A 17793-nucleotide genomic window follows, 5' to 3' on the forward strand; every position below is an offset into this window, starting at 1 on the left:
TTTTTGTATAGTGGTGTGGCATTGTCATGTGCATCTCATGCTGCTCCAGCTGTAGTTCTGCTCAGACACACACACACACACACACACACATACACACATAAATAGAAGAAATGAAAGTTGTTGGGAACTGGAGCTGCGTTCAATTAGGGTAACCACATATTTACAAACAGTGGGGGGAAAGCTGCCTCTCTGTGACTCATCAGCCAAGCGGCACACTTGCACTTTTGACTCCAGGCCTGTCTCTCGAACTGCATGGCTATGAACGAGGGAGGGACAGAACAGAGGGATGGCGGCGGAGATGACAGGGTGTGGACAGAATGAAAAACGCACACACGCATGCTGGCTGTACATGTGTGAGCAACCACATAAACAAATACATATGTGTGCATACAAACTCAAAATTAAATGAGCTCATTTAAACTCTTCTGGTGTGAACAAACACTGGAATCGGCCTACTTTTAGAAAATGAATAATGGCCCTAAATAGAAAACACTAAGGCTGGTTGGGAATGGCCCCTTTGCAACAAAAAGCTGCCAATTTATACACTGGATCATCACCATTTTAGATGTTTGAATATTGAGCATGTGATAAGATTTTTACAGTAGTCTGGGGGCAGATCTAAAGTGACAGGGTCTAATTTTTCTCCACTAGCAGCATGTCATCTAGCATGCCCACATTTGCAGACAAACAAAACTACTGGCACAAAAAGGGACAGTTTGGGTTCACACATCAGCCGGGGGCACTAATGATAACTGATACCTCACAGAGTTTGAGTTCAGGTTAGGAGAAATGTATTTTGCCAACAAGGAATGATAGAGGCCTGATCTCAAATATATAATAAAAAAAGAGGGTGTTTTATTTTTGTTCACACAGTGTGCATTCACATCACACAGATGTTCCCCCTTTCTGGGTGTAAGGGATTCTTGTCTACACTTGCTGATGTACATGTGGCAAACAGAAAAACAACTCTGGCCTTTTCTCCTTGTCAGCACCTTGAAGAGAGAGCAAACGGAGGCACAAGGCCTTAAGTGCGAGGGCTGTTTGTCTTCACTTGACCTTGGCGTTTGTGCGCACGTGCGAGTGTGTATGCACATGCGCCATGTTTATATGTGTGTGCACGTATCCGAGTGGTGCACCACATCAAAGAACGATGGAGTGGCTCAGTTGTTATGACCTCTGACCCAGGCGTGCTCCGAGACAGAGGGAGGGTGGTGGAGGAGGAAAAAAAGACACAGTCACACATGCTTTCTCTCTCTCTCACACACACACAAACACACACACAAACACACAGAGGGAAAAGGGTGGAATACAGACAGTCTCTAAATGTGAAACAGCTAGAAAAACAACCACGGATACAGACATAGCAATTTGTCTTGTTAACTTTTATAGGGACCTGTGCGCAGCAACAAGTAAATCATTACATGCACACACACAAGGATCACACAAACAATCCCATCTCTGTCTGTTCTGTGCCTCTTCCTTTGGAGTGCATTTTCACCTCTATCCTGTGTACATCTGAATATTTAAACTGCAATATAACTAAATCAATGATTTGTGTTCAGAATGAATTAAGCCCTTCGATGTGTACTTCATCTCTCTCTTTTTTCCATCATTTGTACTTGAAATGGGGTCTTCAAAGGTGATGTCTCCACTAAAGCTTTTCTGCATTTATTTTTAGCCAATGGCGGATATAACCTAAATCCTTGACGAAACTTCAAACGCGGCTTAGCATGTGTGTACATGGTTTATGAGTCACTGGATCAGTGTATGTGTGAGTGTTTTAACATGTTTGTCCAACCTGCAGTAAATGAGTCATTCACTCTGTGCGCAACTGTAGACGCACATGTCTATACGTGTGTGTGTGTGTATTTCCTCTGAGAGTGTGTCGCAGCTGAAATAACTCTCCCTGCATTTCAGCTATGCTGTCACAGTCCATTATATTGTTCCTTCCACACACATACAAACTAATAAAAACATTAAAGAACAAGAATATCCCATGTCCGCAGAGAACTGTAGATAAAATATACCTAAACTTTGAAAACTCCAGTACTGTGTGCTTTAGCTACAAATATTCTGCAGGTGCTAACAACTGCACAGAGATACATATGAATATATGCTCATGCACATACAGTATACAGTAAGGCTGCATGCTTGTGCGTCTTGTATAAAATGGCCCTTGACAGCCACTGGGGGCGGCGGTGGTGCGGCCGGTGTGTTTGGTTTGGCAGCAATTCTGCATTCCACATTCCTCTGTGATATTCAGTACTGTGACCTCAGGAAACCCGCCCTGCAGAGTTCTCTCCCTCTCTTTCTCTCATGTGCCTCCTCACTCTGCAAACTTTATTTCTCTCCTAGCTCCCCAATTCTGTTTCTCTCTTTCCCGCCCTCCGTTTCTGTTGTTCACTCCGCCCTCATTTCATATCTGAACTTGGAAAATCATCAGTCACCCCCACCCCTCCCCCCTCAGCCTAGAGTTTATTTTCCCTCCTTCTTCACAAAAGTTTCTCCTCAGTGTTGCCCTTTTTTGACAGAGGTCCCCCGACAAGGCACCTTTCTCAGTGCTCTCAGTCCGAACACACATCTTGTTGCTGTCATAAGGAATTCACAACACTGTCCTGGTCACTCAATACATCACTTGGATGCATATTTTTCCTTTATTAGGAACTCCTTCTGGGTCCACAGTGAGGAGGGCTAGAACAGAGTTATTCCACCACAGACAACCATGCCTACAACTATAACATACACTAAAGTATACTGCATAGAAGTATAACATATTTCTGAATTTGAATTCTTGCTTGGCCTCCTGATCTCTCTTCCTATAACAAATGTTCTGTCTATCTTGTTGTGTGTCAACAGATTCCTGCTCTGACTCCTCCCGTCTCTCTCCAAGGCCATGCCCACATGCCCAGAGAGACATTTCACCTGAGATGACCCTACGCCCGGGGCAAGGAGGTTCCTCCTCCTCCTCCTCCTCCTCCTCCTCCTCCCTGCATGCTTCCCTCCTTTCTCCCCCTCTTGGGCTGTAAACTACTACACATACTTAAAACACATGGCTGCCACACCTGCCACTAAGAGGCAGAAGGCTGAGAGAAAGAAAGTGAAAAGGGGAGAAGAAATGTTTAAACCACTCTGAGCTAAATATGATACAAACAAAATATAAATATTAGGTTTTGAGATATCAGGTTCCTGTCAATCCATGGCAGAATAAAAGGCAAGTTTAGTTCGGGTATAACTTCAGAAAAAAAAACATATACTCTTTAACCTAAAAAACAAAAAATTTAAAAACTAAATGAAACATCATAAAAAATGTTTTGTAAAAATATGACAGTAAGCCCAATAGATTTCACCATGCTATACTGAAACTATCCACTGTGTGCAGTGTGCACTGTGTGGTTGACCCACATACAGTAGAGCAGAGACCTGCAGGGGTAAACTGAGGTAAAGGGTGGAGCATCTCGTCAACTCTCTTATCTCCCTGTCACCCTGACACTTTCCCTCTATCTCAAGTGTACCTTTATATGGCCTGACTGTGTAGCAACAACGTCTGTAAACTGCTGAAGTCATAAAAATAAACACACATGAGAACAACAAATAGTTACGAACAAGTATGAAAAAAAAGCTCAGCATGCTTCATCAATTCAAGCTATTCAACATAAGCATGGCCATAAGGCCACACATGGATGCTAAGTCTATCAAGAAAAACAAACAGATAAAAGTGAATCTGCTTGGTAAGGTCAAACATGCAAACAAGTTTACATGTGAGCACAAACACCTTCAAGTATTTGCATTGAAAACAGCAGTTGCTCTTAATTTCAAAACTTTATATGAAAGTAATCAACTAAAAATGCACAGAGCATGTTTGTATCCGTGTGTGGTTTTTTGGGAGGATGTGTGTGTGTGTAGGTACATATGGGTGTTTGCAGCACTATGAGCGAGCATATGTGTGTGTTTCGGATTAAGAGCTTCACCCCTGGACCTCGAAATTAGATAGGGGATTAGTGGGACACATCCGCCACCTGGCATTTTAAGCCCCACAATTACAACAACAACTTTTAATCAACAACAGCCACACATGTGTCACATACAGTCAGAACTCAGTAACTCATTCATTTTCCTGCTCATGCACGTCTCTCCCAGGCTGTCATTGGGCTGAGCCTTTCATAACACCAGGCCACATGGAGGGCATCTGTATACTGGTTTTTAAGGCTGATCATGACAACTGTATTAATAGGGATGAGCCCAGATTGGGAGTTGTTAGCATAAGGCAAGGATTTACAATCCACTGTGACTTTTTCTCACAGGACCAAGAGAAAGAACGTGTTGCAGAAGGTAGATTTCCATTATCAACTGTTAAAGGCATTTCCCATTAAGACAGCAGCACTCTGCTAGGAGTTAACTATAATATGACCTAATTGATTTCTTGTTAACATTCTTTACTATACATGTTATAGTAGGGTCATAGATCAGGATTGGTTTCAGACTAACACCTCTGGAGCTGATCAGGGATTCACTGTCCTGTTCTAGGCCACTTAAACAGGTTGGGCGCTTGCCGACCACCAGAGCTCTAATCTGATTGACTAAGCCACCCTGATGTTACTCAAAGCTCTGACGCCAATGTTGCTGAAAGCTAGGGGGAGCAAGCCTTGACAGTGTGATGTTACTGAACAAAGTTTATCATTAAAGGGTTGATGCAAATTTGAGACACACAAGACTCCTGCTTAAAACACAGGTTGAATAAAGAGCTACAATGGTTCCTTAGCAATGTGTTCACAGGATTTTCTTTTTAATAAAATCGCTTGTGCGATTGCTCTCTTTGTGCAATTCATAACTTTTTCAGCTGTGATCTTGATCTAGAGAGCCAAACTACAACTTTAAACCCACCTTTAAACTTCCATCTATAACCTCCAATGCTAATGTTGTCTCGAGGATGGCATTGAGGATGGTAAAGTGGGTATTCAGTCAATACAGACCGTTTTTGCCAAAAAAATAACAGGCAGGGAGGGCAACTAAACTCTTAACAATTCTGCTCCGTTTCATGGCCAACACACAGTGGGGAGGAAGACACGGAAGGCTAGCAACCAAACTAAACATAAACAGCAGCCAGGCACCATGAAAGGAAAAGAAATCATGTTCTTTTTCTTGCACACCTCCAGTAAAACATCCTAATGCACATTTACAAAAGTCCTTCTGTGTTCAAGACCACAAAGTAAGTGAGTGGAAAGAAAGAATAAGAGTATATACTGGGATTCATTGCCAATATGCCAACAACCAACACATGCTGAGCATATAGTAAGGCACACTTTCCAAACCTCATTACATACAATAAAAATTGTCCTCTTTTCATTTTGAGATTCAGATGGCAATGAAGAAAAAAAATGTTTTAAGCCTCAGAGAGTATGCCAAAAAGTAAAAAGGAATCTAAGAGCAAGCCCAAATAAAAAACTCCAATCAGATGAAAACAAAGGAGGGAACAAAGAGAGAAGGAGCACAGCTCCGCATTTTTTCTTTATTAACAAGCAGCGTTTCCATCCAAAATCTCGGATAGCAATCTACTACAAATTAAGACCAGATTTATTTAATTGACCATCATGTTGCTTTAAAACGTGAAGTGCCATCTTGATTTACCACTACTCTCTAAGAAGGTGACAGGAAAAATAACAAAACAGGAGACTGAGGGAGAGAGGAGAAACTGAATGATTAGACTGAAAGAAAAAAAGTGAACCAGATGAACAGACAAAGCTAAAAGAGAGAGAATTTGAGACGGAGATGGGAACAGAAAGAATAGGAGATAGGAGGGTAATTGCAGGAAAATGGTCTCATTAGCCCGTCACTATCCTCAATCTAACCCCCAATTTAAGGTCAGGGGGAGCACACACACACAGTGACTAGAGAGGGGGGGGAATGAGGATCAAAAAAGGAAGGAGCAAATTAATAATACTCCATCTCCAGTTTACACAGTCTCAAATAATGTACTCTTAAAGTTTTCTGCCTCTTCAACTTTCTACCTCTGGCCTCTTTACACTAGCTGGCAATACTAAGCGTGCACGCTGCACCGTCATGGATCACACACCATATCTCCTTACACACCCTGCATGACAAATCCACTGTCTCCATGCCACAGTCTGAACTCACTTACGAGTGAGGAAGAAACACTGACTTTTTTCCTCACAAAGAAAAAAACAGTGGAAAGGAGGTAGTAAAGGTAGGTAAATAAAAATACACAAGACCAAAATGTCAAATATATGTCTTAACTATCCTTTAATCTCTCTAGCAACCTTGCTTTTCAATTTAAACCTAAGATCAGGGTAATTGTGCACTGGTATTTTCATCAAGTGAAACCCTGCTGTAGCAGTGATTGGCCCATGTCCAATTACGGATACTGACTCATAGTTTAGGAAAGCAGGGTGATGAGATATCCATTCCTTCCCCTGCAGAGTCAATGCGTTGCCCTAACCCACCCTCTGTGCAGTTAAGATCTGGAATGTACTGTATAGAAAGCAGTGGAGTCAGAAGCTGGTACAAAAAGTGCTGCTTAAACTGAAATATGTAGTAATAATACTAAAAAAGGTTACTCACATCTATGATTTGTTTTCAGTTTACTGTCAATTAAATGTCATGAAAAAATAAAAATGTGTGCACTAAGGCAATCAGCTAACACTTGGCCCCAAAGCACTTAGTCTGCCTAAATATAGACCTTATGCACAGCTTTCTCTAGTGGTACTGATATTGTTTGCAAATTGTCAATTATCAGTGCAGGGGAAAGTGTAAAGACATAGTGTGAAGATGCTCCAAGTCAGCAGGACCCTGCACTGTTCACTGTGCCACAGCAGGAGAACCCAGCTGGAGAAAGCTGAGGTAAGGAGGAAGAGCGCCACACGAATCCCTACTGTACCAGCCTACCCAGGTTTCAGCTTTGTTTGTGTGTGTGTGTGTCTGCACAAATGGTAGGTGGGTGCACCAGGTGCCAATCCATACAAAGAGACAATGGTGCCCAAAGTGTTGCAGGATTTCCATCTTATATGGAGAAAGTGCATATAAATACAAACATGCACAAATGTCCTTTCTATTTTGCATACAATCTGGAGCACAGACATTATCATCGCATTCAGTATGAGGAGTCTGAGTGTCACCTGCTTGCATTGTTTGCAATTAAACAGAGTGAAGCCGACAACTATACCTTTGCTTTCACAGAAAACCATGCACTACACAAAAAAACAAACTCTATATACTGTTGGTTCACTGATGGTTTTCAGCATCAGTCACAAAAAGCATCTCTCATAAAACCATATTGCCTGAACAGATGCACAGTGCTGATGCAGACATCATAATCATGCATTTAAATATCATACATGTTTTGGCTCTACACACGGAGCCAAATATGTGCAGCTGAATATTTACACACCACAGGAGAAAGGCATTCTTTACAAAAAAAACAAACAAAAAAACGTATATGCTTATATATTATACATTGAAAATGCACCTCTCTGCTGTTTCCCCCCTCTCATCCCCTCATCTCTCTCTCTCCTGCTTTCTTTCATGTGGGAGGCAGCACTGGGCACCCAGCCATGCCACATCAATATGCGTACTGGTGAAATGCTTTCCCAATGTTGCAGTTGCAGAGGCCTGCAGCAGGCTTATGTCACCGGATATAGCAGGTCATGTTAGCTAGTAGTTAGTTAACGGAGGTTAGCGAGCTAGCACTCCCACTGTGCCAGGCCAGAGCACGGCTGGCCTTGTCGTAGAAACCTGCTGCGTTGACAGCCCATTGACGCAGACAGCGCCAGCCAGTGCCACCCTGGAGGCACCTTGGATTGCACCCAGGCAAGGTTCCCTGGGAGCCTGGGTTGCCATGGTGGCAGCCGAATTTGGGTCCAATAAACATGAGGGGAGCAGGCTGTGGACTGGGGAGGGGGACTTTGGGGTAGCAAGAGAGGACAGGGAGAAGTGCAGGGGGGTAGTGAGTGCTATGGCAACCTTAAAAATTAATACTGTGGTTCTAAAGGAGCCAAATTACAAACAGCAGTGGAGACAGATAAAATAACATCACTGATAACAAAAAAGAAACTGAAAGACTACTTAAGATAGAGAATGCTGTAACCTACACGTCTTATCAATTTGAATACGACTACACTGTATGCTTCAAAATTATAAAGCTCAGCTGTCAAATCGTCAAGTTAAAAAATGACAGATACACTTCATTTATCCAACTCCACAAGACCTCACTATATACAAAACCTGCTCTCTTTGACACTCAAGTGGAGCACAATTAAACTAAATAAAACACCTTTTGAAAAAGGCCTTTCACTTTTCTGCTCTGCTCTTTCAGTAAGAATATATGTGAGAAGTGGTTGGAGATAAGCTAACCCTGATCTCTGTATTCATAAATTCATCTACTCTTAATTAAAAATTAAGTTTCATGATGGAAATGTGCCATTGGACTATTTAGCACTTAACCTGGTTCTCTTGAACAACAACTTGATTGACAAGCTGAACTATAAACAGCTAAAGCAGAGGGTGATGCATAGCACCTTGCTGTGGCCAGTTCACCACAGTGTCCCTGGGACCCCAAGACTCTGCTCCTTCCAAATGCTCTCATAAAAAATGTCCTGCTGCTTGGCTCATAGTACTGTAAATCATGCAAAGTAGAGCATAGCTCTTAGCTTGGAAAAATAACCACGTATAATGAGCAGACAGACATATGCAGTCTCACACATATGCATGCCTGTATGCACATGCTTTGCCAAAAGGACACCACCCTCTACACCACTTTGTACGAGACACACAACCCCACAACCCCCAAAACACCATCTATCCCTAAATCCAGGCTAGTGATAAAGAGCAGACAAAAACACCCTATCTCTACCCCCACCTCTCTCCACTCGTTGAGGACTCTGTCCACCACCCACCTGCTCTGCACCCCCTCCAAGTTCACACAACAAGAACAAGCACAAACACACTAACACCATTCCACTCCAAACTCATCCTGTTATCTAAACAAGCGCCGTCCTCTCGTCAGCGTCAGTGGGCTCCTTTCTCTGTCTCCTCAGAGAAAAGAGACTCTCCTGTTCACAGATGAATGAAGTCTTTTGATGAAGCGCCGAGCCTTGTTTACTGCCACTCCATTTATTTACCGGCCTGTTTTTCAAGTTGTCATTGAGGGATACTCTACCAAACACCCCACCTCCTCCTCCCCACCCACCCACCCCCTTCATCTCATCCTCTACTTAACTACACCCCACCCCCCCATATACTAAACGTACATATGAATATAGACACCGTCCCTACTCTCAATCCCATGTTGTTCCCTATCCCGTTTCATCCTGCTTTCTTCTCTCTGTCTAGTGTCCTAGATCTGTGTCCAAACTGATTTGAAGCTTACTCGCTTACACAGACTCATGCCAAATTTGATTCTCTGCATTCTGTTGTGCTTCTCAGCGAGCTCACTCATTCAACCCCCCCCACCCCACATTCTGCCTTCTCTAAAATGCTTTCCTTCTCACGTTGAAACCAACACCAAACGATGCCGTCATGAAGGTTTTCTCTCCAGGAGGAACAGTGGCCTGCTGAGAAAAATAAAATGTGAACGGCGGGACAGTATGAATAATTTTAACCAAAGGTGAAATAAATAATTAACCAAATATGTGGTTAAATAAAAATTAATATACATAGTAACGCCTCTCAGCTCATATAATGTATTTACGGAAAATGTTTTTTTTTTCTGCCAAAATTAAAATGAATAAGACATTTTCACAGGGCTGAAAACGTGTTTTTTTTGGGAAGATATGATAAAAAAAAAACAATTGGACAGTGGAAAAATATCTTTGCGCATGATACATACACTAAAGCGAAGGTTCACAGCCCCCTGATGGCCCGCTTTCACGAAAAAACGAGGATAATGGTTCCATTGAGCGCTAAAATGTTTGCGCTTACAAGTTATTATACATTTTTCTGTAGCTGCAAATAGGAGTCCAGGGTGCTAATGAGGCTAGGGGAGGGCATTCATTTCAACCCTAAAGAGGAATAAAAGAAAAGGGGAACAAGTGAAGGAAAGAAAAGAAAAGAGAAAAGAGAGAGGATCAGAGGGAGGAGGTTGGCAACGACTGTGTATGAAAATTTGGCGTCTTCTATACAGAGAGATAGCATCGTGCCAAAAACGGCCGCCGACACAACTCCTCTCACTTTCAACATCAGACTCCTTTGCTGTGCTAAACTTAACTAAACACATAATAATTTTGTTATTCTTCAAACCCACAGAGTGCAAAATAAAATAAAGTAAAGGTTATTTTACTTCCTTTTTCTAAATCAGCAATGATCCAAGTCTCTACTTAGCAAAGCCATTGCGTTTAGAAAAAAAATAGGAAAAACTGAGTAACACCAACCAAAAGCATTGGTGCTCTGGATTTAAAACGCATGATTGTGGCACTTATTCTAGCATGACTACGGCTGTGTGGCAATGAAAAGCGCCGTTAGCCAGACTTAGCAGCTTTTGCCAGGGCCTCGCTGTGAGTGCAGCCCGGTGAATAAGCCGCGTTCCCTGGCTCTCCCTCCTTTCTGGCTGGCCTGCCTGAGAGTGAGTATTGGCCACTGCACCCGGTCTCCTGCTCCTTCTCCTCCTCTTCCTCCTCCTCTCTGTCTCTCTGAGGTCGGGAAACCCTCCTGAGCGGGTATATGGTTTTTGGGGACAGACACATTTCATGGTTGGCGCCACTACAAAAGCCTGAAAAGAGACCCGGCACTGGGAAGACACAGTATTAATACAGACAATACCTCACCCTCACTGCTTCTGACTCTCTTTTTTCTCAGTAACCTCTTTCTTTTCATTTCTTCTTCTCCTTTCTCTGCCCTTCTATTCTTGCACCCTCATTTTTTTCCCACAAAATAAAAAATGTTAAAAAGCCCACTCACGTAAAGAATGCAGTTTTATCACAATCCGTGCTGTAGCTTAGCCTACATCCATATTTATTTAACAACTATTAATGTGATTTATATGAAAATAAATTTAAACAGTAGGTATCAGACCAAGTTTAGAAGCATGTAAAAAACCCTCTTTTAGACAAATGTAACAAGTATTTATATAAAAAAATTAATCATAGCTAAATTTGAATACTATATATATAACAATTCATTAATGTTTATTAATGATAATGGGAAAGAAAATGTAGTTTTGTAATTTCTAATTAATTTACAGATAACAATAAAAATTCCTGTTATGTGATAAGGTAAAGAAAACACATGTAAAACTGTATGTAGTGCTATGATGTGATTTGTCTTTAAAGGTGATTTTCTACTTGTGTTGGTTTGCAACATCATTGAGCAGAAAAAATAAAATTCTGACAGCTGAGTTCATTCAAAGGATCTTAGGGGGAAAAAAAACAAACAATAAAAGAGACAAATAGCATAAACTGCCTTATTTGTCTGTTCCACCACAGTGATGGCCTCCCAATTCCACTGGAATAATCTGTTTACCGCATATCTCCCAACGCTGAAACTCTTCACACAAAAGGAAACAGATGCGAGTAGACCAGAAACGTTCATGGATTTTACACTCTCCCGAGTCAGGCACAGCCAAAGAAACGGAGGCTTATGATCGTTATGTAAAATCCGAAAAAGCAGGGAGCTGTTTCTAGGACAAAGGCACCATATCAAGGAGCATGCCAGTTTTCACTGGTCAATTTAATAGGAGACCAAACATAACAACATTGTCTTTGACTCGCCTTTCTCGTTTTTTTTTTTTTTTTTTAATTTTCCCTCGAGTCTGCTTGTGTCATCATGGTCTCACGAGATAAATACAGACCCTGCGGTTTTGGATCAATCTATGTATGTCTGTGACACCCCAATGTTAGTTACATGTCTGTGTGTTTGTGTGTGCGCGTGCGTGTTTTGGAGTGAATGAGCACACAACAGGGCTTTGGCTAGCCCGACACCAATAGCTATCCAAATACACAGACTTTTTTCTGAAGCCAAGAATAGTGTGAGAAGACGCTCTCTCACTCTGCTTCTCTAACGTAACAGGGCTCTCCCTCTATCTTAACCCTCTAGATTTGATATGTAGCCACCTCTACATGTTCCTGATGCCAGACAGAAAGACAGAGATGCTCCGAAACCCAGCTAAACGAGAGCCATCAGTAAACATTCACTGATGCCAAAGCTGCTCTGCATGTGGAGAGCTTTTCTTAGACGACACAGACCCTGTTCCCACCACATACAAAACAAAAGCCTCGGACCTAACAGACTCCCCAAGTGTCAAGATTTCATTTAATCTAAACTTAACTGCTGAGGGTCATTCTAAGCTGCGCTCGCACAGACACAAACAAAAACACTAGCACACAAGGACTGTCCACTCAACCCTTGTGATGTCATGGGAGCCAGAAAAGAGATCCAGGAAGTAATTAACAACAGATTATTTTCACAGGGAAAAAACTAAGCCAAGGAGAAAACGGGAACCTGTGGAATCCATCAAAGTATCCCGTCGACTTATAATATCATGAGCCATTCGTCATGTCAGCTGAGTGGCAGGATTCTTCTTATTTTATTTATTTCATCCCCTTTGCTATTCATACTTTTCTCTCCCACATTTACTGTCTCCTTTTACTCCCATAAATCCTAAGTTTTCTTCAGAGATGAACGCAAGTAGGGTTTTATTTGTGAATCCTTGCTGTGGTCAGTTAGTTGGCTGGGGGGTGCCTGGCCAGAGCACTAGGGGTTCTCTAGGCTTTCTCACAGCGCTGTCCAATGCATGACTACTGCTATAGTGAGAGGAGGCGGGATCTGGCACTGTGGAGCGTGGAGTGTGGAGCGGTCATGGCAGAAATGGCACGGCGAGCACATTTCACACCTCCCTCGGAGTGACTGCAAATTTCCTGTACTGCACATTTGATTGGAAACACATTTGAAACATCTTTTCATGATCACACTTACAGCGTACAAAAGAAGAGAAAAAAAGAAAAAAAGCACCAAGAATGAGATCCAAACTATGAGTAAGTGCACTGAGCTAACTTTGGACCTGAAAAATGTTTTTTTTATCTTCTATTTTTCCAACCTTGAATAAATCAGAAATGTGCTGAGTTTAATCTAAAACAGCACAGATTATAAATCAAACACACTGAACACTATAAGAAGCAGCTAAATAATTCCTCTGCAGATGGTGTACAAGTCCAGCCACCTATGCAGCAGACTGATTTACAATAGTGAGAATTATATCTAAACTGTGAAGTAAGCCTACACAACAACACACTCCATTCATGGGTCATCAAAGCCCCCCTGCCACTGTGTGGTGCTCTGGCAGACCTTTGGCACTTCCAGGCCAAGAGATCACTATCTCTATTATAATATACCAGTCGCTCACTCTTAATAAACGCTAAAAATACACAACACCCACTGCAACCACTCTACGCCTCTCCTCTACTCGCTGCCAGCATTTCAGGTTCAGCGTTCAAAGACGTGTGGCTCCGTCTGTTTTTCTTGCCCTTTATCTGAGGTGGCTAAAAACAGGGGGAGAAGGTTGTGCATTGTGGCATCATGGTTTGCTCTGTTACGGCTGTGGTGTGTTATGCTCTGTAACAGAGAGGATCTCAAAGGCTGGCTGGCTGCAGAACAGTCTGAGAAAGCCTGACGGCAAGCCCAGAGATTCCCTGTGGCAGCTTTTGCCACTCTGTCATAAACAAAACACAAGACGTCTTTCTCTTCTTCCCACACCAACGGGGCTCGGGTGCTGCCAAACAGAACAATCACTATTGTAGCCTCTTCTCCTATCCAACGCTCTCTCTCTTTCTCTCTGTCTCTCTCTCTCTGTCTCCTACAATATAAACAAAAGAGATCAGCAGAGGCTTTACCTCTGTGAGAGCAACAATGAGGGCGATGTTTAAGGAGACAAAACAAAAGTGTGCATGGGATCAAAGAGGAGCGAGGAAGACAGAGATGCTAAAGACCGACAAAATGCAAACCAAACAAAAACAAACAAAGAGCACATCTTGTCACTCACTGCACGAATGGGACAAAAAAACACAACCACACATTTCTGTAACAGATAACTGTACGCAATCATGTCCATTTCCACACAGATGTACAAGTTAAAGGTAAATGAGAGCCAAGTGTGGTAACAGTGAAGAACTTATGGTGGGCTTTCAGAGTGTGGTTTGGTCTTTGTCTGTCCCTCTGTCTCTGTAGACCCAAATTGTCTCCCCAACTAGGACTTAAACTGAGCATTGGCTCTATGGATGAAGATAAAAGCAGTAAGATACACTGCGTTAGCCAGATAAGATAAGAGAAAGCACACAGTAAGTTGAAACTATGAATGGGCAGCACACTGGGCAGCCCCTCAAAGTGTTTTACTGTACTGTGGCACAGCAACAGACTGTAGACTGGACAGGTGACAACAAGGCAGAGAAAAATTCCCACCATACATTTAGAATTTGTGAAAATACAAAATGTTTTCACATTTTATTACACACTCCAAACATTTTTTTTAAGTTTGCATTCACTTAATAATGCAACAAATTATTTTTTTTACTGCTGTTCTGTTACTGCATTTTACAGGCTTTTAATATCTGCTTGATCTATAAAGTATTTCCAAAAATGGCTGAACTCATGCCATTATAATTTCTCCTCCAAAACTAAAAATAGTGTGTTAATTCATTTATTTTTTAACCGAGCATAACATAGTAAATGTGTCAATCTAAATAACTGAGAATTAACAACAAATCATTATAAATACTTCTGTATTTGCTGTGTTGTCTTAATTATAGGGACGTTTTTGAAAAATAATATATAATCAGGTTTATTAAATAGAAAAAAAAACAACTCGTAAAACAGCAATAAGGCTGCCTGCTACCTTTGGTTTATTACTGCCACAGACAAACCAACAAAGTGAAGCTGGAGCTGCTGCCAGGGTTTGGCTCAGGCTGCATGAGGTGTTTGGCCTGGACCGAGATTTAGTGTGTGTGTAAGACAGAAAGAGAGAGAGGGAGACTGACAGCCGGCTGTGATAGCATTTGGCTACATTTATGTTAGTGCCTACCATAAGAGCTGTGCCTAGGCAGAGAATGAGTGTGTGTGTTTGGGCAGTGACTCGGGTATGCTGTATATATATGTGCTGGTTGAGTCACTGTTTGAAATTTCCAGAAAATTCCAGCTGAGATAATATTAGGTCATGAGCATGTGTTTGTATATGTAGCCAGCAAATGGTGAAGTAGTGTGTGTGTTTGGAGGATTTGGCTGTGAAATGTATTTCATGTGTGTGTGGCTGCTGTGACTGTGTTTTTTGCAATGTGAGGAAAAAAAAAACTACAACACAGCCAGTATTTTGGCCGTGTGTGTAGAGTACGCGCACTGGAGGCTACAGTGATGTTTGGCTGGGTGTGAGTGTGTGTGTGTGTATATCCATGATGGTGGCTGAGATACAACAATGTTTGGCTGTATCAAACTGTATCTGTGATAGTCCTTGGCCGAATGTGTGTTCTGTGTGGGTGTGTGTATGCAATCGTGACTAAAACCATGTTTGGCTCTACGTGTGAAAGTGCGTTACAAAGATGACAGAGTTGTTTTACTTTTTTTTTTTTTAAACAGTGTGTAGATCTTTATTTAGCTGTGTTTGTATATGTGTGTAAGGGTGTGAAGGTGGCTGCAATAGTACTGGCTGTCTTTGAGCACTGGCGATTCGTGTGTGAGCTTGTGTTTGGCAGCCAGGTTCAACGTGGTGCTAGCATTCAGATAGACGGTGAAGGCGGCAGCAGCCTGCGGCCTGAGAGCAGGAGACTCACGGCTCTGTTCTATTTCTCTCATACACACACACACAAACACACACTAACACACAATCTGGGTTGTGGCCAAAAGACAATCCTTGGCTACAATGTCCTTATCATGGCACTTACACTTCCACAGACTGAGTACAATATTATAAACGGCGACTCTCCTTTGTGCAACATACAAAAACACAGTGGTGACCATATAATAAAAAAAACTCACAAACACACACCAGCATGCAAATTCCATCCTATAAAAAACACAAAATACATGCTCGTATGAAACCGCAAATGCCTCTCTCTAAAAAAGAACACACACTTGCCAGAGCACGCTGGACAAATGCCCTTAACACACACTCACAAATTCTTTTTATTACTGTTGATACTATGTTGTCATGTAAACAATAACCACAAAACAGATGAAGAGATAAAAAATGAAAAAGTCTTTTCAAAGGGAACATGAGGTGATGTGCATTTTCAGTTTGTTTGCCTTATTTATTTACCCAATAAACACTTTTAAAATATAACAACCTAAAAGCTTGTTTTATAGACATAGTACAACTCTTGTTTTATTATTATATATAAGTTTTTTTCTCTCTATTTAATTAGCTGTCACGTGAGCCAGTGTTAAGGTGTGTCTGTGTATAATTATGCAAATGTTAGTGTGCACCTAAATGCACATCAACAGTATGTACGTATTACATGCATGAGTGTTTATGTGTTGGCATCTCTCTCTGTTAACATCTAGTGCCCAGTTGGCCACATACCTGGCGTGTGGACGAAGTAGGCCAGGTAGAGGTCCAGCTCCTTGACAGACACTCCGATGTGGTGTGGCTGGACACACAGGCCAGGGTTGGTGCACTGTGGTGACTTGACCAGCCGTTCCCCATCCGTGCTCTCCAGGGGGCTGCCCTTGAAGAGGATGACCATCACCAGGTCCAGCCGCCACACCTTGTCGGCCTGACGCAGGCAGTCGATGCGCCGCATCTTGCCCTTCTGGTCGGGGTTGGACAGCACACAGCAGGGGGGTTTCTTCCCTGTGATGGAGAGCACAAAGTCCTCACGGAACTCAGGCCGGATGTCCTTGCGGAGCTTGGCCAACAGGCGCGAGGCCCATTTCTGCTTGATCTCAGGCTTCTCCCCCAGGAGCTCATCCTTTACTGCACGCTCTTCCTCCTTGGACATGCGCTTCTCGTGCTTCTTGAAGTATTTGCGCTTGCGGGCCTGCAGGTTGAACCAGGTGTAGGCGAAGGCGCGGACATGGGGCAGAAGGGCCTCGATGAAGGGGTGGAATTCATCCTGGATGAGGGAGGAGGAAGATGGGGGGAGGGTAGAGGAGGAGAGGGAGGAGGGGGGGAAGCAAGAGGAGGTAGTAGAGAGTGAGGGGGAGAAAGGGGGAGAGAAGGATGGGGAGAGAGGGAGTGGGGGTGAGGAAGGGAAGAGAGAAGAGAGGCAGTTAGCACCGGCGCGCAGCATGGAGGAGCGGCGCCTGCTCCGTGTGAGCGGAGGGAGAGAATGAGTGAGAGGCGCCGAGAGAGAGAGAGAAAGAGAGAGAGAGACAGAGAGAGAAAGTGAGAGAGAGAGAGAGAGAGAGGGAAAGATGCTCTACACTCTAATAGAGACATATCACATTTTAGGACACACTTCACAAACCACTGAATAACACCACACAGAATGACTGAGGTAAATGACGAGACAGATAAATAAGTATGGAAGGTACTCCTCATGTCACATCAGAAAAAAATTTTTACTAAATAAATATTAACAAATGTGATATTGACAAAAAATATCACCAGACAATACCATAGTTGCTCTAGAAAAGATCACTCCAGTATTTTAAAAAAAGTGAAAGGCAAACATAAAATGCAATTCCTAATTGTTAAAATTAGATCAGTTAGAGCCACAACAAAAAGATCCATAAATACCATAACTCCATCTGCCCTCAAATTTACTAAATAGTCGTCAGAAAAAAATGTTAACAAAACAAGAATTACATGGTAGTTACCATTTTTCTCTCTCATCATAAATTCACCCCGTCGATTGCAAAGAAACT

General features: G+C 42.4%; 1 protein-coding gene across 11 annotated transcripts in view; it reads right to left on the bottom strand.

Moving 5' to 3' along the window:
- The window catches only part of LOC114435676 (nuclear factor 1 X-type-like), a 93808-nt gene that overhangs the window by 45999 nt on the left and 30016 nt on the right, over positions 1-17793 (bottom strand). For 10 of the 11 annotated variants that reach the window (XM_028405640.1, XM_028405606.1, XM_028405650.1 and 7 more), the window contains one exon: positions 16508-17039. In XM_028405640.1, the coding sequence (XP_028261441.1) occupies positions 16508-17039 (532 nt within the window). Of the gene's footprint in view, positions 1-16507; positions 17217-17793 lie in introns of those variants that run through there. The other variant, XM_028405563.1, reaches the window with a different exon arrangement.

Source organism: Parambassis ranga, chromosome 1 (genome assembly GCF_900634625.1).
Source record: "Parambassis ranga chromosome 1, fParRan2.1, whole genome shotgun sequence".
Lineage (NCBI taxonomy): Eukaryota > Metazoa > Chordata > Actinopteri > Ambassidae > Parambassis > Parambassis ranga.